Raw genomic sequence first — 22,329 nt, 5'->3', positions numbered from 1 at the left:
TGGTACCTTGCATACTTGATTCATCATATTGTCACATTGCATGGGACATAGACTCCAAAAAACAGTGCAAGAATGAAAAACGGTTCTTTATGTGGTTTGCTGCATCAAAACTAAACCTAAAATATGCTTTTAATGTACAGGGAATATGCTGAGAACTCTCCGTCTCCACAATTCTTCCAGGTTTGCTTCAGCACACAAGATTGGCAAAAACAGAGCAGCAGCTCTTTAAATCAACTCTGTCCCATTTACTTACTCTTAAAAGGCCACCTATAGGGCCAAAACATGCTGTACTGCAGAAAACAGATACAATCTTGAATTCCACCTTTTGACTTTATTTTCATCCTACAATTAAGTACTACCAAAAGAAGCGCAACAGAATATTCCTAAGGCAAAATTCTGTTAGATTAAAACTTAACAGCCAGTGTTCTTTGCCAAGGGAATCTTATTCCCCTGGTTTGGCAGGGCTTGCTGTAGTTACAAAACCCTACACGTCTACTTCTTGTATGCATACCCTTTAAATGTGACAACAAATAATTTTGTTTCTGGTATTAATTCCCTGTAAATACTACTTCAAAGCCAATGGGAACTTTTAACTTATGCTGGCAGAGCATCTGCCTACAGGACTGAGCAGCCAGTAAATACACTAGGTTCAAAAGATCAATACTGAGGAAAAAGGCACCAATGCTGCACATGCTAATACGGACAAAGTGCAAGGACTAGGGGCAGCAGGGAAGAAGAGTTCACAGATCCTAGTCTCACACCACTTCAGAACAGAGCAAGCAGTTATTTCTAGGGCAAAAGAAATAGCACACTTGCTAATTGCCTCCACTACTAATTAATCCTAAAACTGAAGTAGAGCTGCAGTACCTGAAGGTACTCTAACTCTACAGCTGCTCCAGATTAAAAAAGAAAAACATGACAAAAAAGCAGCATAGAACTGTAGATACCATAGTAATGGGGCAGAAATACCTGTCAAGGTACCTGGCAGTACACAAATTACCCAGAACAACCCCTCAATACAAATAATAATAATTAACCCTCCTTTGCTGCAGCTGGGGGTAATGGTGACCCCATCTCCTGTCTGACTGTATCCATCACCCAATGTCTGAGAGATCGCTGTATCTTTGCTGTTATATTGGGACAAGTATGAGACATACCCAAATGACTTGTGCAGTAAGATCACAAGCCAAAGCATTCTGCTATGCCAAACCCTTAGGAAGACTGGGTCCATTAGGATCCCAGAAGCAGCTTCATTCTAAACCCTACTGGAAACGAGTGCTTTCAGGTCTTTATCCCGATGAATCATAACTTCAGTTTTTAAGAGCACAGATACACACAAGCAAAATGCAGACAACTACAAGTCTTAAGATTCATTGAGTCCATGATGGCAACACGTTATTAACTGACACCCGCTCAGCACAGCCTTTAACAAATGCCGAAGGGTTTTCCATCTCATCCCAGACGAAGGAAAACACAAGCACGATCGGAGCAGCGCAGCCATACCGCCTCAGCATGCTCCTGGAGGCAGCAGCGATGCAGATGTGGAGGTCCAGGCACGCCCTCTGCTGCTCGCCCCACGAGGGAGGCTGGGCTCCGCTGCCCACTTGGAGTTGTAGAGTGATGGGGATGGTCCAGCCCCAGAGACCGCGAGGAGTTTAAAAATGATCACATGCTTCTAGAACAGCTGCTAAGTTTGTTCTTATACTAAACCAGTACTAAGATTCTGCAGGAATTTAGATAAAAATGTGCTATAATAGATTTAACAGCACAAACTTGCTGCGCATGATAACCCAGTGCATGTGATGACACATCAGGAAAGCAATCTGCACTGTGGATCAATTTATCTGCGTTTGAAATGACACCAACCAACTTTGGCCTAGTGTACATATAAGATGAATGCAGTTGTCACATCCCCTGATGGCCACAGATAAAGCACAGCCTGTATATTGATTCTCACTGCTGGGGCATACGTGGCAAAATAGAAAGGGAATTCCCTTTCTATGTTGATCACTAAGGGAAAGCTCACAGATGTGAGCATGACAAATAAAAGGCTCGCTCTCTCCTTTTAACTGGCTTTCACTAGGCTTTGAACATGAAAACCTCAATTAAGTCATCTTGACAGGGAAGAAAGTTCTTTAAATCTTCCCCTCAACTCATAGGTAGTAACAGGAAAGTCATACTTGCCAAACTGTCCTGGACAAAACCTGACTTATCCTCCTCAGAGAAAGCACCAGGTCTGCAAAGGAACGAATCCCAAAACTATCAGACAACATGGAAGACAAACACATTTTTACGTCTCACTAACAGTCACAAAACAAAAAGCAACCGCAGAAGAGTACTTCTGAATAGCAGAAAAATTACACAAGTCATGTTTATGGGTTATAAAAGCCCTTTTATAAAGCCATTTTTAAACAAAACCAAAAAGTTTACAAAAGAAAATAAAAGATACAGAAGAATGAGTTGCTTAATATATTCCAAAAAGGAGAAAAATAAAAGAGGGGACACAATTCCAACATGCTGAACAATAAAGGGTTCTTTTTCCTTTTGTTTTTTTAATACAAAATACAAGCGAAGGATACACATACTTAAAACAGAGCTCAGGAGCAGGTATGCAGTCCTGGGAACCCTTCAATAAAAGCAAAGCAGGGTTTTGTTATTTTTTTCTTTACTTTCTTTGCAGGTACATACAGAGACTGGAATATGTAAAATTAAGTAGCACAAAAGACCATCACACAATTCTACCAATGAATGTTGCATCTATAAATTCACGAACATGGTCAACAGTCATGTTCACTTCAACCCCTTTTAAAAAAAAAGTGTTGTTTTTTATTTTAAATAAAGCATTAATGTTACATTCAAACGTAACTCCTAGTACCATGCTGTAGATCTCAGTATTGTCAAGGTATTGCAGAAGTTGTCACCCCTATCAGGCCCAGTGATGACAGCCACGTCCGCGCACACACCCTGACCATGGGCCAGCAGCACTGGAACACTGTTTGCAGTTAGTTGCCCCTTTTCCTGGCCACTCTTGACGTTAAAAAAATAAAGTTAAATTAAAATGGATACGGAGGGTAACCGCAAAGAGCCTGATTTTTAGAAAAGCTCAACAGGGGGCTGCAAATACTCAGGACAAACATTTGTTGCATACCACGTTAACGATGCCTCGCTGAGAGCCAAAGGCCCAAGACCCTATCTGGAGTCTCTTCCTTCTCTACCTTCAAAGCGCTAATTCAGGGTTTGCTGTGACATGATGTTCATGGTTTAACAAACAAAAAAAATTATGTAGCTCTTATTTACAATTTTTGTAACAATTGCTTCTGCAGGAGAAAAAAAGTAAAACAAAATTTCAGAACACAAAGGGAATAAGATGTCAGACACTCCCATGCGCGCACTCACACTCGCGCACTCACACACAAAATACTTCAGGGGCTTTTACACACATTACTCTGGCTTAAGCTGATTGAGTATTTCTCCATCCCACCCACTCCCCCTCCCAAAATATATATATAAAAAACCCTTGCCCCAATATACAAAGCATATGCACAATGGTGTTTGCAGTCACGCTGAGCATGCTCAGACCGATGGACCCATTCGCTTCACTGCAGCTGAGGGGGGCAGGCAGTTTACAGAGCTATTTCCAATAGTGGTCGATACACAGAGGCAGCACGTAGTGAGAACTTGACTAGACTTAGAAATATTTGTGGTTTGTTTTTAATATAAAGAGTTCAATGAAAAGACATTCAAATGCCAGTCACCTACTGACGTGGGAAGTCTAAACCGAGGGTACACTTGATCTGGGGAGTCTTGAAAGGACACTGTCATCTTTCAGAGCTCTTAGATTCCTCACGGTACTTTTTAAAAATTCATCTCGAAAGTACGAATAGAATAGTCTAATTTTGCCTCCCAGTTTCATGCACAGAATTTGTATTTAAACCTCCCAAAACTATAGGAAAATATTCAAAGTTCAGGGAAAATTTTCTGTGTGATCATATACATATAGAATTTCCACAGATAGATGGGATCCCCCCCAAACTAACATACCCTACATGCCAGCAACATTTTTGTGACAGTGTCCCTTTATATATCTGCTTACATTTTCCATATCCTGCCTCCCCCAACAGATGAACATCCACTTCTCAAATACTTAAACTCATGGATCAGTTTGTGTTTTTTAAGAACCATGTGTTCAACAATATGATCTGTTATAAAAATAAACACTTCACAAACAAATTACATAAAGCAAAGCACCAGTTTCTACAGCTCAAAAGCTTCCAGCATGTTACAGTTTACTTCCCTCCCTCCTTAACCTGGGTGCCTCAGTGTCTATTGTACCATTGTGACCATCAACAGTGGAGGGTGAAAAAAACAGAAAAAAATATTCAAGTGCATCTTCTGCCACTGCCCTGGTAGTCCGTCGCCTGCGGGTGCAGCCGTGTGGTGGCACAGGAGCTGAGCACGCTCAGAGCCATTACCTGGCATTCGTCACATTCCCTAGCAGAAGTCAGCTAAGGTGTACTGCTTCTCTTCCCACATACTCTTCTGCTTTGATAAAGTTAAAACAAAAAACTAAGTTTCTTGGCTGCCATATTTTTAAGTCTTACTCTCACCCGGAATCCGTTCTAAAACCCATTTAGCTTGACACGTTTGGCATTCTCATGCTGATTAAATAGGAACTGAAACGAGTAATCTTTAGTATGAAAATCCAAGCAAGATTGCAAGTCTTTCCTGATCAAGCCTTGTGGCCAGTCAAAGACAGCATGATTATACAAATATAAAACAAAGTGTGGTCATGTGGATTCAGAAACAGAATGTACAGAGGGATATATAATGGAAGTTAGCAATGAACTACCATTTTAAGGGTGAGACCAGGGCAGGGCACTAAATTAACTGTATTTTGGAATAAATCTGTTTACCTCTCTGCAAAGGCTCCAAAACTACAGCTGTGTAACAGAAGACAATCTTTTCAAAGCCTTCTTCTGTGAATGAAACTTCCTGCTCCATGAAGAACTATTCATGCTCCTAGAGAAAGGCGTTTTTACAGCTTTCCTTCAAGAAATCAGAATGCTTAATACAAACAAATTAAAAAGGACATTTAAAAATGTTAAGTCTGCCTCTAGTTAAAAATGTGTACTCAAAAAAAAAAGTTATGTATTAACCTTCACAATTATCTTCAATCTGTAAAAATGTAAACTGTGGTATTTTTAACCGAGTAACCGAGAAACCATTAGGGCTTAGTGTTTGCACAAATTAGCAAAACAGTAGGATATAGAAAAAGTTACAAAATCCCAGAAGTAGTACAGGATTTACATAGTGTTTGGGTTGTGACACAATCTCAAAGATAGCATCATGCAGCCTGTAACAGCCATTAGAGATGAATATATGAGAAAACAGAACAGATTTACAGGATACAGGGCCAAAATTGACAGGCATAAAATAATCCACAGTCCAGAACCTGAACTGAAAACAACAAACTTATTTTTCACAGCCTGAACTTAACTGTATTAGGGAAAAAATAAAAAACACCAAAAAACACAACAAACAAACATGTCTTAAGTGGTACTTACAAAATACACTCTTCAGAAAAAAATCTGGTCTAGCAGGTAAAGAAACAACTGTTTGACCAGATCAACTAGAGGTATTCTGCATTTATGCAATTCTTGAAGATTTTAATACCAAAAAGAAACTAATACCCCCAGCAGACTATAACAACTTGAAACAGTCTGGACTGAAGGAGAACAACGATGTAGAATGCACTCAGGAAAGTATATGCTACCCCCAAAATATCAATCCAAATGTTATTTAAAATTTGGCCATTTATTGTCCCGTATTACCCAAGGAGCACTGGAGTAGGAGCGCAGGGGATACAAGAAACTCCGCTCTCCCAGAAATCTAAAAGGTGGGAAGAGGTGTGGGAGAGGAGGTTACATTCACATCTTTTTCAAGACTGTTACTTGACTCCAGCCTTAAGCTGTTCTGCAAAGTTAAACCACTTAAAAAAAAGATTTACAATGGAAACACCGATCATCTTTATTGTAACGGCAACAGTAGTTTCATTATAGTAAAGAATGTTAGAGAACTTAAATTTTAATAAGCCAAGGTAAAGTAATTTACCAGCCTCCATAAAATCCATGGCTATGAATCACACAAGACAATCACTCGGCTGTTATATTAATATTCCGTTCCATAGTTTAGGCTCCACACTGTGCTCAGCATCTTCAGGCTCCCTATGCCATTCAGCCAAGTGTCCTTCCTGGTCATATTAGTGTGTCATATCTAAAAGCTCTCTAAAATCCAAACAGGATTAAAAATCTGGTAGCTCGTGCACCAGAAATCCAACTAATTAGCTGCCTTATGTTACCTTCGAGAGGCTGGTTACAAAACATGTATTTCAGTGACAAAAAAAAGATGCAAAACTTGTCAGCTATAAAATAACGGTGAGCAACATACAGAAAGCACAAAGGGTTTAAGAAAAAAAATGGCAGGTCCAGTTTTTAATATCTCTACCAACATGGCAGCAACCTCCGTATTAGGGTTTGAAAACCAAGACTTCTGTACTTTTTTTAAAAAAAGGATATGGCTGCTTTGATAAAAACACATTAAAATGCCACCACACACATCTCAAGTTTCTTGCATTTAAAGGGACATCCTGCTTTTGTTATAAAACTATAGCCCTGCTACACTGCTTCCAAACCCCATTTCCTCCCAGCTTCACCCTTTAACGCTGTTCCCTACTCCGTTCTTTTTAGGCTTCGGGAGCAGAATGACGACCAACAGTTAGAGGCAGACACGTCGACGCGGGAACAGAATGAGTGTAAAGCCCCCCATGCTGCCAGATGGAGGGATGAAGAAATGGAAGTGATACTGGGGTAATGTCACTATCGATGGAAGTCTGCTGTCCAACACTGTAGCTGGAGAGGCTGAGAGACATGACTACATAGCCTTTCTGAGGACAGATGGAGGGAGAGAAGAGAAGCACTTCAGCGTGACTCATGGGATCCGAGACTGACCAGAGCATTACAGGAATCCTTTGCTTCACATTTATAGAAGGACATCCCTTGCCCCAAAAGCTAAAGAATTTAGTTTTATGTTGTCCGTTATTTTTCTCCTTGGAACAACTTTAAAGAAAACTTCCACAATATCAGATGGAAACCAGAGCTTTAAAAATTGTTTTCAATTTCTCTTCCCTATTCTGCCCATCTATAGCCATCCCTGCAAGTAAAACAGAATTTATGGATGTGAGCAGCTTGTAGGCTGTGTATGTGAAATCGTATAGAACAAACTGCAATTTGCCTAAAGCAGAATAGTATTCTATCCAGCAAAGACAAAAAGATCTTGCATCCTAACTTGAGGGTCTTTTTCTCAATAAAGGACAGTGGACCACCTATAAGTCTCTTGATTGTTTTCCATTGAAAAGTTGCATGAATCCAAGAAACACAGGTTTCCTCCCCATGTTTCCTCAACTGGAATTCCTATTAACTACATTTTTTTCTGAGAGAATGTACTTGCATCAACAAAACTGTTAAAGCATACATTTTTGTTGTTGTTTGTTTTTTTAACCACATACTCAAATACAGAATAATAGTTTTAAAGGACTCTTACCAGCACTGGGAAATCTATTCTACTTAACGATTTGTAAGTATGGTTTCCACGTATCAGTCTCAAACCTTATTGCTTCACAACTGCAGTATCCCTTGAAAAAAATATATATTTAAATGGTCTGTTAATTTGTCTCAAATGGCTTTCAGATTTGGTGGGGGGAGGGAGAACGGAATGGCCAACAGAGAACAGTGACTTCAAAATATTACTGTATAAGGGTTTCCTCTTGTTAAAAAAAGGATACACTGTATTAAACAGCTGAAAGTAAAGACAGCATTCAAAGCCCATGAGTCAAGCCACAGCCAAAACCGTGTTCTACCCCTAAGTATGTTTTCTTTCCTTTTTCTTTTTTCTTTTTTTTTTTTTTTTAAACAAAGATTTCCTCAACTGCCATTTAATCTTCACCAGAGGGTGCTTCATCTTCAGATCCCTCATCCCCTGACTTCTCTGGTGGAGGGCTGGCTGATTTTTTCTTTTCTGGGGGACTTTCAGGCTCTTCATCCTCTTCTTTGGGGGATGGGGTCTTTTCTTTTGTTGCCTTGGAAGCTGTGGGTCGGCCTGCCTTCCCTTTGCCTTTCACTGGACTGGGAGTCACTGAAAAAATAAAAGGCTTATAAAAGTTATTATCGGCTACCAAGACAAGAAGGTGACATGGCTTCATACAAACAGGATTTACAAGACATTGCAGCAACAGGTTTCATTTTACTTTGACCAAACCACACGCAGGGTGTTTTATGCATTCCATTCAAAACTGAACGGAGTGAAAACAGCTAACAAGACTTTAGAACCATCTAATTGCAAGTCCTGACTGATTACTAGATATGATATTATAAACTAACATAGCTAGTCTCTTGTCATACTAGTATATAAGCCACTACCTATGATTTTGAGCTTCCTGCAATAGCCTATCAAGTTTTCCTTTGGTTCCAATTTGTCCACATTCTTCCACCCTGAAAACATCACAAAGACCAGGAGTCCCTGTCGAAGCCACAAATTGTATTATTTGGCCGCGATGCATAGAAAGTCAGACTGCAGCATCCCAATAAAAGTTTTTAATCTATGCGGGTTTTGCCAATGGGACATAGATACTAATTCAACCTCTTCATTAAGCAAGAATTAAAGCCACATTATTATTTTATTGCATTGCTTTAAATCATGGTAAGTTACTAGTTACATGAACTAGCCCTTCAACATTATGCGTTAATGCCTACTGGCCCAAAACTTCCACTGAGTCTTCTGCAGCAGTAAAGTAAATACTGGTCTCTAAAACAAACTACACAGCTCTGCTTAGACCCACCTGTAGCCTTTAGCCTGGGCTTAGGCATCTTCTTTTCTTTCCTCTCTGGCTTGGATTTCTTGGAGACCTTTTTATTTTTCTTCTTCGAACTGCCATAGTCACTATCATCATCATCTTCCATGAGGAAGTCTTCATCGCTTCCTGAATCTTCTGAAACAAGAACAAAATTAAGCTTTGGAAGTCAAGGAAAGGAAGCAGAACAAAAAGCTGATATACATGCCAGTTAAACAGAGCAGTCAGAAGACAGAGACTCTGTGACCTTACGAGCTTCCACCTATCTGCGGTCTTAAGGAAATGTGACACAGCAGATGTTGTCATACTGGTAGGGATAAAATACTATAACAAAGCAGGTAAGTGTTTTGAGGACCTCAAAATATGCTCTAAGTAACCCATTCGAAAATATAAAGAATCTCCTGACAGGGAGAAGTTAAATGATCTTAATGCAATGGTACTCTTACTCCTTTCTGAAATCCTGTCTGCACTATTTCAAGAACTTGAAAAAGTGCAATTCATAATGCAATTCATTACATGCTGGACTTATTTGTTCTCGTGAAAGAAACTGTCCTACTTTGATCAATCAAGGATAAAGTACTTTGACATCTTTCCAAAAGTAGCAGCCATGCCTCAGAACTGATGGGGTAGCAAGAAGGAGCAAGAAACATATTAAAGCAAGAAGCATATTAAAATATGATAAGCAACCCTAAATGAGCATTATAAGAGACATACTGCTGCAAATTTGGAACAAAAGTTCTAGATGTCAAAAATGTAAGCTTGGTCTGCTGGACAGGTATTCATTAACAAGTACATACTAAGGACAATTTGTGTTTTCATTGTCAAGTCAAAAAACAAACTCTGTTCCTTTTGTTGTTTGGCCCGACCCATAAACTTATGTTTGGTACTATACCCACGCCACACTGATTTCAACTTTTTATGACATGTTCCAGTACAATCCCAGTTACTCACTCTCCTGGAACTGTGCCTCATCATCCTCTTGTTCTTCTTCCTCACTACCCACATCATCCATAAGCATCTCTCGTTGTTTGGAAGCTGCTTTAGATGCTGCCTGTCTCTGCTGACGCACATTTTTGTGGTCTTCCTTCTCGTCCTCACTGTCCTCTGCAGCACAAAGTCACCATGTTATAACGAAGACACAAAACACAGGCCACCATATGTCTTCATCAGGTAGTGGGTGAGCAAGACAAAAGTCAAGTCCTTCATGAAAAAGTGAATCAAGGTGCTCAGTGAATAATTGAGCTGAGGAGAACATATTCAAGTAATCAAGTATGTTTCTGGGGTCATCCAACAATGACCCAGTGCAGCGTCTTCCACTGTAGAGAGTAGCAACCCTTTTTACTAGGGCATTATTCCTCTGCCATCAATGTTAACAGCCATATCATTACTCACCAAGGAGAGTATTAAAGTGTCTCTGAAGCAAAACATTATTTAAATCAGATCTATCACAAACTACGCTTAAAATGCACAATTATCACTACATGCCTAAAACACAGTAGCTCCTTACTGTGCAATCTGTAACTTGGTATTTTTAGCCACAATACTAAAGAACCTAAGAACTGTGAAAGCCCGCAGCTGAAGAATTATTTTCTCCCTCTTAAAATTTAAGAGACGTGATGAATTATTACCCTCTTCATGCTACTTTATAAAATACGTGAAATGAATGCATACACAGTGCAGAACTGCCGCAACACAATATAGGGATTGAATGCATCAATCAATAATAATACTTACTGAATACTGTACTTATCATAATTACTTTCTCGAAAAATTAAAATAATCATAGTAATCATTTCTTCACCTGCAGGCCTTTTCCTGGATTTAGAGGCTCTCTTATTCTTGTCTGGTTTAGCCTTTTTTCCTTTTTTGCTTTTTTGAGAACTCTCATAGTCACTGTCAGCTTTGCCATCATCTGCTCCTAAGTCGTCATCTTCACTGCCAAAATCTTCATCTGGAAGGAAAAAGTGAGAATATGAAGTTTCTTCTATCACTCTGTGAAATATTGATGAGAACCCCAGGGAGGAGATTAACCTACATCTATCTACCTGTGAAGACAGTTTATGGCAGCATCATATTACACAAAACATATCTGTTACCCCAAACCAGGACTGGAAGCAACAAGCAGTAGAGGCAGCATCCAGCTTAAGATAAACGGGTTAGAAGAGTGCTTGCTTCCCTAACCAGAAGATCTTCTTTCCCATGTCAAATCCTACCCCCATAACTTTCTTAAAAACTGGTCTTTATTTTGAAGGTAACGTTACCAGTGCAATGCAGTTAGTTACCTGCTGAGTGTGAATCATCTTTCTTGGTCTTCACATCTTTTTCTTCTGAATCCTCACTGAATAGGAAAAAAAGAGAGGGTTTAACTGGTGCTTTAATCAGTGATTTGCTGTACAGAAAATAGAATTATTTTTTTTAAGAGCAAACTGATCTCTAGGCCAGGAATATGCACTTTTCCTGGACATTACCATGTTATACTTCAGCATTACTCAGAAGCATATGTAGTTACTATGGTTAGAAATTTCAAATTCCTAATCACGTATAAATTTATGCAGAGTCAAGGGAATCAACCAGGAAATAATAAGGATGAGATGAACCATGCATTTTGATCCAAAACCTACCAACAAGTCAGACATCTTCCATTTTACAATTAGGATTTTGAAGTTTTATATGCTAATACATGACTGAGTCTATAGATGGAGTAAAGTTTTATTCTGAATAGATTTACAGAATCATCACCTGTCTTTATCTCATTGTTTTCTTTGGAGTTCTTCATTCTGCCTAACCAGTTACCTGGCACGTAGTTGGTCTGCAAGCTCTCAGATGATCTGATCTCTGACAGACTTTCCCCAACCCCCTCTAGTGGTTTCAATCCTCATTAGAGGCTTCCACTATCAAGGAAGTGCTGATGTTTGTTCTTATTCAAATCCCCATCATTTGTCATTAGCGCTGTCCAGAGAAGGTTTTCCTCCCAGCACAGTGTCAGAGAATAAGTGTTTTAAACAGGAATGGTGAATATTGTGTCGAAGGCCACTGATGTACAACATATGTTTCAGGAATGGTTGAACTGCACGTTCTGGCAAAGGTCAGGAAACACAACAGACCAAAGCTTTGCTACATTCAGGTTTGGCAGTTGGCGCTGACACACGATATTTCTGAAGAACACTACTAGTTTAGGTAACATATTATACTACAGCCCTGTAGGCCCATTTGTTTTCAGTCTCAGAGACAACTGTGCATTTCAAATCACTTAAACACACACACTTGTGTCCCATTCAGGCCCTCCGTAATGTTTGTAATACAAACAGAAGTGTTCTTACTTAAATATCCCCAAAGCTAATGGGACATGATGGTCAACTACTTCATTACTTTGGGAGCTCCCTAGCCTCATTCTTTGTACAATGTCATAGCTACTAAAGTTTTTACTTCTGGCATTACAGCATTTGCGAACACTTCTCTGGCAGACTGGCCTCTAGAATTTCTGTAAGTGCTGCACGAGCAGAACACATACACTGGCCTAAGCTAACTGTGTCAATCTGTCAAGCTATGTATGAACTAGATTTATCCAGAAATGTAGGTAGATGTCAGAAGTACTTGCATAACATCAGTTTTGCATTAGATTTCTATCCATCATTTGTGTCAAAACAGTGCAATGCGTGTTTGGAGTGGCAACAGGAAACAATTGCTTGGCTTTTCTTTCCTGAAAACAGTTCCAAGATAAGAACACAGCGTTTGCATCTTCAGGGCAATTAAAAGCTGGGGTGAAAATCACCTGTCCCTCTCGGCTCACAACAGCGAGGAACCCATTCAAACATTCCCACGCCTATATTCAGCTGTCACCATATAGCACAGGAGCATAAGGAAAAAGATGGAGAGAAACCTCCTAAACATACCCCCGGGCAAGTTTGCTACATTCCACCAAACAATCCAAGACAGTTAAGAAATACCTTGGGTTTGTATAGTAAGAACCAGCTGGCAGACCCTCCATGTTGATGTCTGTCATGAAAGCAGTCAATTTATTTAATAGGCCTGCTTTTATCACCTTTAAGGCAACCGTTTGCTGATCATAGTTACTGTGAAATGTTAGATACCTTCACCCTAATAGTGAAAGTCTTTCCTGCAGTAGGACATCACTTAGAATTCAGTCATTTGACATTGTCAGAGCAACTTGGTTATCAAAACAAGATGGTTTCTGAATTTGACAAAACAGGAAATGAAAAACAAAGAACCACAAAACTAACAAATGGCCCCTACTACTGCTGCCATTGTACTTGCCCCATTTAATCTTTAACCAGAGGAATGCTGTGAGCATACCAAAAAAACATGGAAAATTAAATGCATCTAGCCACTATCTTACCTGGATAATTGTACCAGTTGCCAATTTTTGTAACTCATATCATGTTCCTTGCCATTCCAACTGCCTAGATCTGGAAAGCGCTTTTTTTTTTATGCCGAAGCACTAGTGACAAGTACTTTACACATGATTTCCCTGCCAACTCAAATAAGAACGAACCACCTCAATGTCCAAGCTGGTTATGCAAGCTTTGTGATCGAGAGCTCTTACACTGCAGACTCTGAATTGCACTTACAATCACTCCTCTCAGAAGACACTGCTCCCCACATGCAAGACAAGGTTTGCAGACATGCTCTTAACAGATGAAGTGATTCTTTTACCTGTCCTCCTGAGAATTCTTCCCAGATCGCCTCTTGTTTTTAGCCTCCCGGGGAGACGAACGGATTTTCTTGGATGGGGGACCTGAATCTCTTCCATAATCTTCATCTGGATAGGACAGCAGAAAATGGTTTTGAATCAAACCCTTAGCTCCCAGCAAATTGACTCATAGCTCCACAGCAAAATGACTTCCTCCGTTATATCTTAAACTGACCACTTCAGGCATATCAAAAAGCAGCCCTTAAAAAAAATAAACAATCACAGATCTTAAAAGAAAACTTTACAGAAGTCCTGTCTTAAACTAGTGATTTACCTTTTCTTCCAGCAGCGGCATAATAAAAATGCTGCATGCAATCAAGTCTGAAACGTACCAAAATGCCTCACAAGAGACAGTATCTTAATTTTACAGCTAGTTAGAAACACAAGGTTATTAAGAAAACCGATTCACAGTTGACATTCGTACATACCTCTCTATGCTTTTAACAACAAGAAGTTTTTTTACTGTCCTCTGATGGGAACAGTATATCATTACAGAGCAATTTACGGTGTAAGTTTTTACAACTATTACACAATACAAGTAACAGGACTGCAATTAAGAGCTATGCATATTTGTTTCCATTAATTATCAATGTAATCTCCCTTAGGAAACAGCAGCAGTATGTCTATTTTCTAAGAACATAAAACATATTCCATATGGCTTCCAGAAATATTTCATTAATTCACGCAGAACAGAATATACAAAGATTATTATTTTTTTTTTTGGTGCAATTCACGAAGATGCCTGACATTATGGAATTAACTAAAGTCCACTAAATAAACTGAAAACATATTTTACTCTAGAAAAGAAAAAGTGGCATCAGGGGGATTTTACCACAGAACATAACATAGACCAAGGAAGAATACAGTTGCTGCCAACAGCCTAAAGGCACTACAACAATGCAAGCATTAAATAATAAGATTTCTATCACCATTGTTTGTTTAATACAAAACATACGAGAATCATTATATTTTCAAATGTTCATTAACAGTTCAGAGACTGAAGAGCAGAAAGTCTTTAGAATTTAGGTTAAAGATGTGACTAGAAGCAACACAATTAATATGCAAAGCCATAAATGAACAGCTGTAGCCCAAGGATATTATATTGTTAAGAACAAAGTCATTTACCAGCATCATCTGATTCCTGAAACTGGGAGTAATCGACCACCTTCCTGTTCCTGTTAAAATGAAGGGAATAAATAAATCAGCAATTCATACTCTCAGAAGTACAAAAGCTTTCTTAAAGTAAGAAGAACGCACCACATTCTTGTTTCCAGCGCAGGATTTGTAGCCCAAACACATCCCAAGAAGACTTATTTATGTAAGCCATCTACACCTTTGAAGTCTCAAAAGAAAACATGGTATATTCGAGCATTTTCCTAGGAACCTATCATAGCAGACTGAATTATAGTTTAAGAATTCAAAGGTGATTTTTGATAAGCAGCACTCTTATGGCTCATGACTGCAGTGACAAAGAGCCACCTTAACCTGTGTTATGCGGTTCTTTCATTATTCAAACTATGCATGTATCATTGTTCCAACTACAGCAAAGAAAGCACTCTTTAAAAGCAGTTCCCAAAGATTAAAAAGCATTTTAAAAAAGCAGCACCCAAAGATTAAAGATGCATTTAAAGAATGCATCGGCCTCAACTTTAAGACAAAGCTCCCCTTCACCCTGTTGCAAAGCTGGGCACAGACCCATACTTCTGTTACTGTATCAGCAGCTTCACTGCTCCCTAACCAAGCTGCAAGTCCCCCAGGTAACCAGGTACCCTTAACAGGGCAAATACAACGGCTGATGATAGACAAAATTAGGCAACTACATAAGCAGCTCTTACTGAAAGCAATGCCTCACTCACCAACAAAACCTGCTTCTCAAACTTACTTGCATTTAATATTTTAGGTTTCTGTAGTTGTTGACTAGTTTTTCAGCACCCTTTGCTTTATTGACAAGTTTTAACTGCCCCGTGGTCCAGCTGCTCAGGGGAACCAAGACAGCACTGCACTGCAGTTCTAGCTGGCAACGTCTGGGTCAGGGGCAGATTCCAAACACCCTCCTCTTCTGGAGGATGTGCAATGTAAGGAGGAAGAGCAGCTGAAGGCATCAGAGATTTAGCCCTCCTTCCTGTCTCCACTTTTGCTTTTTTTTTTTTTTTTTTAAAACAATCCCTTTGACCCAAGGCCAGTGAAGAACTAAATTTGGAAGTCTCCAACACATGAGCTCAGTTTTACACGTAGAAAAAAGTTGGGCAAGTGTGAGGTGAAGCGACCTACCCAGCATCACAGACTCGAGAACCGCTGCAAGCAGAAGGCAACACGCAAACCACAATGCCCTTCCCTTCTAAACAAGCCTGCTGAATTCCACGTGCACTTTGCAGAACTGCACTGCATTTCGGGACTGTCATCACCCACTGCTGATAAGACTGCCCAGCTGAATGATACGCAAAAGTCATCGTTGTGTGCTGGCTTTTGACCAATTAGAAACCAATTAGAAGCCTCCCTCCTGTACAAGTACCTCTATTTATGGCTTACAGCAGCAGCCTTCAGAAGAGGAAGCAGCATAATTACTTTATTTCAAGCCTACATAAAGCCTCTTCAGCTCCAAACAACAACAAAAAACCACAGCTAACAAAAGAAGGCAAGACCAGTCATTCGACTTCCACAGGTTGAATCCCATCCAAGCTCCGGCGTAAACGTGAGCAGAACAAAGTACAACAGCATGGTGCTACAGAGCACTGCCCGCTCACCAGCAGCCCAGATTCAGTACAACACCGACCCAGAAAGGCTCGCCATGGTGTACCATCCAGGTGAGGCCTCACACGCGGCCTCCTTTCCAACAGGAAGGCTTCCTGAAGACCATCTCCTGCCCGCAGGTGGAAAACTAACAGAAAATACAGTTTATTTTGGTAAGCATCTGAAGAATAATAAAGCTCCTAAATAAGATGTTTGATTTGGTCTAAGGTTTCGGGTATTATGCTTTTCTCTAAAAGTGTAAGCAGGGAAAATGAGGTAGAATTGCTACCTATTCTGTCCTAGCAGCTTTGTAAAACGATAGTTTTGGACATCACTAACAAGCAAAATGGGAATCGCAATATTGCCACCTTGCAGTACGTTGGTCATACACAGCTTCATCTTCCTCATTTCCGTTAAAGGTCCATACTAAATCAAATACTAAGTGTGACACAGTAAGATAAAAAAAATCTGTCCTTCCTCTTTCTTAGCGCTGTACCTTATCTGTTTTCAGCTAGAGAGCGAGTTCCGCTACACTCTCACAACCTGGTCTAGATGAGCAGTGATGCTTGTACCATACAGAAAAATGACCATGGCAGAAGCAAACAAGAAGGAAGGCCACCTGGCTGGATTTTACTTTGCAGGACAAAGAGTAGGGTGAAAGAAAGAAGGGATGCCTACACTGATATTACTGAACATAGAAATCTCTAAGTCTTTCCACCAGAGCCAGAGAAGCTCACAAGAGCAGAAACACGAAACAAGAACTGCTTTTCCATCTGCCATTCTTCTCACTCTGCTCAGCATTCACCCCATTTAGTTCTACTTACATTTCTCTTTATAACTGTGAGCAGCACTGTGGTGCAATGCTTAATGGCTACAAGCATACAAAGACTGCATGCTTCATTAAACCCAAGTGATAAAGACAGGTAAGTTCACCAGACTTGAGATCCAAGGGAAAAAACAGAAAACCCCACTTGCTGTTTTTTCAATGAGGAGCATCTCTTTGCCCCCTAGCAGACACTAAAAGATGTTAAGGCAAGCAACTAGACATAAAAATAAACTGCAAAAATTCAGTTAGACTGAGCATAAAAAGACAGTCTAGTAGACATCTGGGATGGATATTGTTCAATCTGGTTTAAAACACATTGAAATTGTAAAATAACTTACTTGCTAATTCAGCTGAACATGTAAAGTGTGCACGCGAGGGATACTGGGGGAGGAAAGGTACAGAGAGAAGTCCTGAGAGCTTAAGTTTTGGTACCAGCTGACAGTCCTGTATTTCTGAAATAAAGAGTAATTCATCCAGAAACCCGCTAACACATTACACTGGAAGCACATGGTTAACTCAAGTAATACTCAAGTAATTTAATAAGAACTCAGAACAGCACAGTAGTTCTTACAGCTCATACTTGATGCTTATCAGACTGAAATCAATTTTAAAATGATGAAAAGCAATATCATCATTCAAAAGGCTCGCTAAATACCTATACAAGCGGTTAAGGACTGTATATCACCTCATCTTCAGCTAACGAAGTCCCTCAAAATCCATGTTTACAAATTAACATCAGAATACAAAGTAATAATCAGTTAGAAATATTTTTTTTTTAATATATATGTAAAAGGGAATGTTTAGATCCCTGTATATTTCCACAGGCAGTAAACCACACAGTTTAAAGTTTAAAAAAAATACACATCCTAAGCAAAGCTTAGAGGACTATTCGAAAAGCTAGTAACTGGGCTCACCATGCAGTGCAGAAGAGTGTTTAGGTCAAGTGATTATCAGCAGAAATAATCTATTCTCTTACACAATTTGAGAAGTAAAATGAACGAGAGATTAAATGGTTACAGAGGTTTTTGTTTTGTTTTAAACTACAGCATGTAACTCTCAAACCAATTTGTGGAAGAAGCTGTTGACCTTCCCTCCGGCTCAGGGCCTGGCACAGACACAGCGGTCAGTTTCACTTTCTGGTTCTCATTCCGGGGTAAAGCTGTCCTGCTCCACGGGCAACAGGCTACCAATAAATACCACCCTTAAAAGCACTGCTTTGGTGCCTTTTTATATAGATAGCAAAAAGAGAGATAGGAAGTATTTCTTATAGGTGTTTTCAAAGTTGTGCAAAACAAATAGGCAGTGCTAGACTCAGGCCTTAAATAAACAGACATTAACTTATAATTACGGATCAGAAGTCGAAACATTGAAGCCTAGTGACAGTTATGTACCTAAAGCACGTCACTATGGTGTTAGTCTATTTAAAAATTGGCACAACTGTACTCAGACAGGACTCACCGACTAGAGGTTCCCAATTACAGAGGTCATTGTTTGGGTCTGGACTTGGTGTAACTCCAAACGTCTGTAAGACTAGGCACTGCTCATGGTATCTGCAGAATTTTTAGGGATACACATGACTTGAAACTCCGTAAAACAATTAAATGATTTATGCAGCAACAGTTTTAGCAGCTTTGTGCCCATCCTCCATCTGAACCTAACTACAAATGAGAAGATTTTAACATACAATATAGAAATATTCTGATGAAAAGGGGAAAAACAAAGGAAAAAACAAAAAAGCCAATTCTGCAACCTGCACTGCTCCTGGAAAACTGATTTTTGTTGTACTTCTCCCTTGCTCTTTGTTTCTCTTTAGATTGAAAGTTCTCAGAGCAAGGCCCATGCCTCTTTATTTATCTGCAAAGTATCTTGCTCATCCCTGGACATTACCACAGATTATCATTCAAGTCAAATGCCAATCCCAAGGAAGTTTTCCTTTCCTGCTAGCCCACGGAAGTTATCCAGAATCTCACTATTTATATTTTATGTTGCCCAAGTACAACAGCAGCAACAAGGCAAGTTATATTTAATAGATTTTTTTTTCCCCCTACAACTAAACTTTCAAAAAGCCACCTTTCCACTGTAGTGCCAATGCAAGACTGGAAGTTATTAATAAAGAGCTAAGCACGTAAAGCTATAAAGCCTTGAAATACAGACATATCCATTCATAACTGGCTTCAATCTTCAAACAAACAGAAAACCACTCTGATTTCAATACTTGCCCACAGTTTCATTTTGCAGTGCCTGCAGGAGAGGAGCACCAGCAAGTGAAAGTGACCAGTGCAGAGCAGCAAACAGGAACTCCCCCAAATTCAAAGTCAAAACTCTCACTTAAAATACATTAATTGACGCTGTGTATAAAAATGAGGGCTCGACATTCTCATCTCATTTGTATTCAGGAATAGATAAGGACATAGCAATGTAACCAGCAGCTCTAAACACCCATGGCAGCATTTCAGAAGTTAGCCACATGGTGCAGAAGTTCAGTAGCTGTAGGAGGTTCCTTTCCTTTTCACTACTTGCCATTTTCTAACAATAGTGCAGATACCATCATTATCCACCCAAGAGTAGTCTAATTGCATAAAAAGTATTCGGTTCTGAATTAACACACAAGAAACCTGTAAATACATGGGCTTCATTGCAACTTAATCACACGAAACTGAAATCAACAACCAGACTCAGTCTTAAGACAGTCCCCTACTGATGAGTAGAAACTAGGGGTATCTGTCAGGTTTTATAAAGCCCATTGTTTTAAGTGTGTATATATTCACTAGAAACTAGTAGACATACTACATTAATTCAAAAGATCACCAAATCTGATTCCGATGGAGAACTACTCACCAGACTCCCCTATTATCAACAGTAAGATAACCAGGGAAAAAGTTGTTGCATAATTTTAAAAGTTTTGGATTTTCACCTCTGATGAGAGTTCTCCAGTTCTGTACTAGAAGTTCTCTACTTCTACCAAGCAGAGCAGCACAATGTAATAGCTTCTGAAGATTTATGTTTTTCTCCTGAAAGGGCTACTAAATCCAGCTAGATAGTGGATTGCTACATCTACTGCTGGCACGTGCCAACAGGTATTCTGCTACTACAAGTACACACTGGACTTCGGCACGGAGTTTTGCTGTATGCCAGTGCCTGTCAACTGCAAGCAAGACAAGCCAGGTCTTTCACAACACTGCAGGATTTTACAGAATTCTTTTAGTTTAGAAAAGGTTGCTTACAAAGATACGCGACACCAGAAACCTTACAAACCATACCTTTAAAGATACAACACTTTCCTTACCTGTAGCAAGACTCCAGGGCTGGCAAGTAAATCACCAGCAGACCGTACACTGAAGTGTCACAGTGAGCAGCAAAGTCACATCACCACTGCATTTCAGGACACAGGCACTGTCATTCAACATCAGACCACTAGTCCATCTAGTCCAACATCCTGTCTTACAAAAGGCCAAAAACTGATGCTTCAGAGCGCGGTATGCACAGTCCTGTTCATCACCTTTTAAACCCGAGGTAATTCCCTAGGAGTGGAACTTGGAGCTTTATCCACCCCTTACTTTTGCATGCAGGAATACCCTACCGGTTAAAAGAAAAAAAAAAAGCTATAGAATAAGAACTGTTTCACTAATCAGCGTGCCAAACCTCCTGATTTTGTGAAGTAGCCCTAAATCTATATTTAAACTCTCACATATTAGAGATATGACTTAAATCCAGAGTTATCACCCATACACGTGTACATTTAAGCAGGTAAGAGGCTCTAGTTATAACATAAGCCTTAGGACTGCAACAAGTTAACAGAGCACACATTATGACACACCTTACCTCTCCTGCAAAGAGCATTTAAACCCCGAGCTCGCTCCCGGGGCACTCCCCGGGGCAAAGCAAAGACGAACACGCTCCGGGCTTGGGGCACGGCAACTTCTGCACGCCGCCACTATTCAACCCCAAACTCCAGGCACGGAGCTGCCTTCTCCTTCCTCCTCCTCCCGCAGCCCCCCAGCGGGCGGTGGGGCTGGGGGGCAGCGGGTGGGGGGCGCCCGGTTGAGGAGGAGGAGGAGGAGAAGCAGTAGAGGAGGAGGAGGAGAGGGAGAGGACAGCAGCAGCAGGAGGAGGAGGAAAGGAGGCGGCGGCCGCCGCGGCTCCTCCCCTCAGCGTGGTCCAGGCGGCCCGCACAGCCCCGCTCCCCCTGCCCGCAGCCCCCGGCCCGCAGCCGCCGCCGAGCCCCGCGGCTCCGAAATGGCGCCGGGCCCCCGGCTCGCTGCCGGCCCCAAGTGGGTCACGGCGAAAAATCCTTTTTTTTTTTTTTAATTTTATTTTATTTTTTCCTTTTCACCACCCCCCACCACCGCAAAATGTGGGACGCCGCCCGCCGCGGGCCTCCCCTTTCCACAACCCCCCCACCACAGCAGCGCCTCTCGCCCGCGCTACCGAACAATAATTGCAAAATAAAGTTAAAAATAACTAAAAATATGAGAGGAAAGGGGGGGAGTAGAGCGGCCTCCCCCAGCCCTGGCTGCAGCCTCCCGGCCTCCCCGCCCCTCCGGCAGCGGCCCTGGGGCTGCGGCGGGGCCCGGGCGGGCCTGAGGCGAGGCGTGGGGCCGGGGGGGCCCGGAGGGAGCCGGGGGGGGGCCGGGCAGCAGCGGGGCCAGGCCCCGGAGGGCGGCGGCGTGAGGAGGAGGAGGAGGGAGGCGGGAGCGGGGCCTCCGCGCCGCCAAGGACTCACCTGACAGGCCTCGACATTTTCCCCGGCGCTTCGGGCCCGGCCCGGGGGACGTCGCCCTCAACCGAAGGGCAAAAAACAAAAAAAAGGGAAAAACCGAAAAACTAATAATAATAATAATAAAAAAAAACACCCAACCGGCCGCTCGGTGCGGGCTCCGCGTCGCCCGTCCTCTCCCTGAAGCGGGAGCCCCGGGCCCAGCGCCTCAGGCCGACAGTGCCGGAGCCGCCTCTCTCAGCCCCCTCAGGGGGGAGCCGCCGGAGCCGCCGCCGTGCGTGGGCCGCGCGCCCCCGCCCCGCTCCCCACCGCCGCCCGGCCCGGCCCCGCCGCCGCTCGCCGCTCCCCCCCGCAAAATGGTCGCGTTCGCACCGCCGAGAGGATGCGAGCGGGGGGGCGGTGCAGCCTACCCCGCTGGCACCGCCTCCTCCGCCGCTCAT

General features: G+C 41.4%; 1 protein-coding gene across 2 annotated transcripts; it reads right to left on the bottom strand.

Moving 5' to 3' along the window:
• Positions 1 to 6,002: 6,002 nt before the first annotated feature.
• Positions 6,003 to 22,237, bottom strand: NUCKS1 (nuclear casein kinase and cyclin dependent kinase substrate 1). Of its 2 annotated transcripts, none has more exons than XM_083812781.1 (8): positions 21,896 to 22,237; positions 14,742 to 14,791; positions 13,580 to 13,685; positions 11,188 to 11,243; positions 10,707 to 10,856; positions 9,857 to 10,009; positions 8,894 to 9,043; positions 6,003 to 8,190 (listed from the first exon to the last, which is right to left on the bottom strand). In XM_083812781.1, the coding sequence occupies exons 1-8, from the start codon at positions 21,910 to 21,912 to the stop codon at positions 7,991 to 7,993; spliced, it is 882 nt and encodes a 293-aa protein (XP_083668907.1). In that variant the 5' UTR covers positions 21,913 to 22,237; the 3' UTR covers positions 6,003 to 7,990. The 2 variants fall into 2 exon arrangements, with proteins under 2 accessions (XP_083668907.1, XP_083668908.1); XM_083812782.1 differs by having other exon boundaries at positions 8,894 to 9,040.
• Positions 22,238 to 22,329: the final 92 nt, after the last annotated feature.

Source organism: Anser anser, assembly GCF_964211835.1.
Source record: "Anser anser genome assembly, chromosome: 27".
NCBI lineage: Eukaryota > Metazoa > Chordata > Aves > Anseriformes > Anatidae > Anser > Anser anser.
This window is presented reverse-complemented; position numbering and strand designations above follow the sequence as displayed.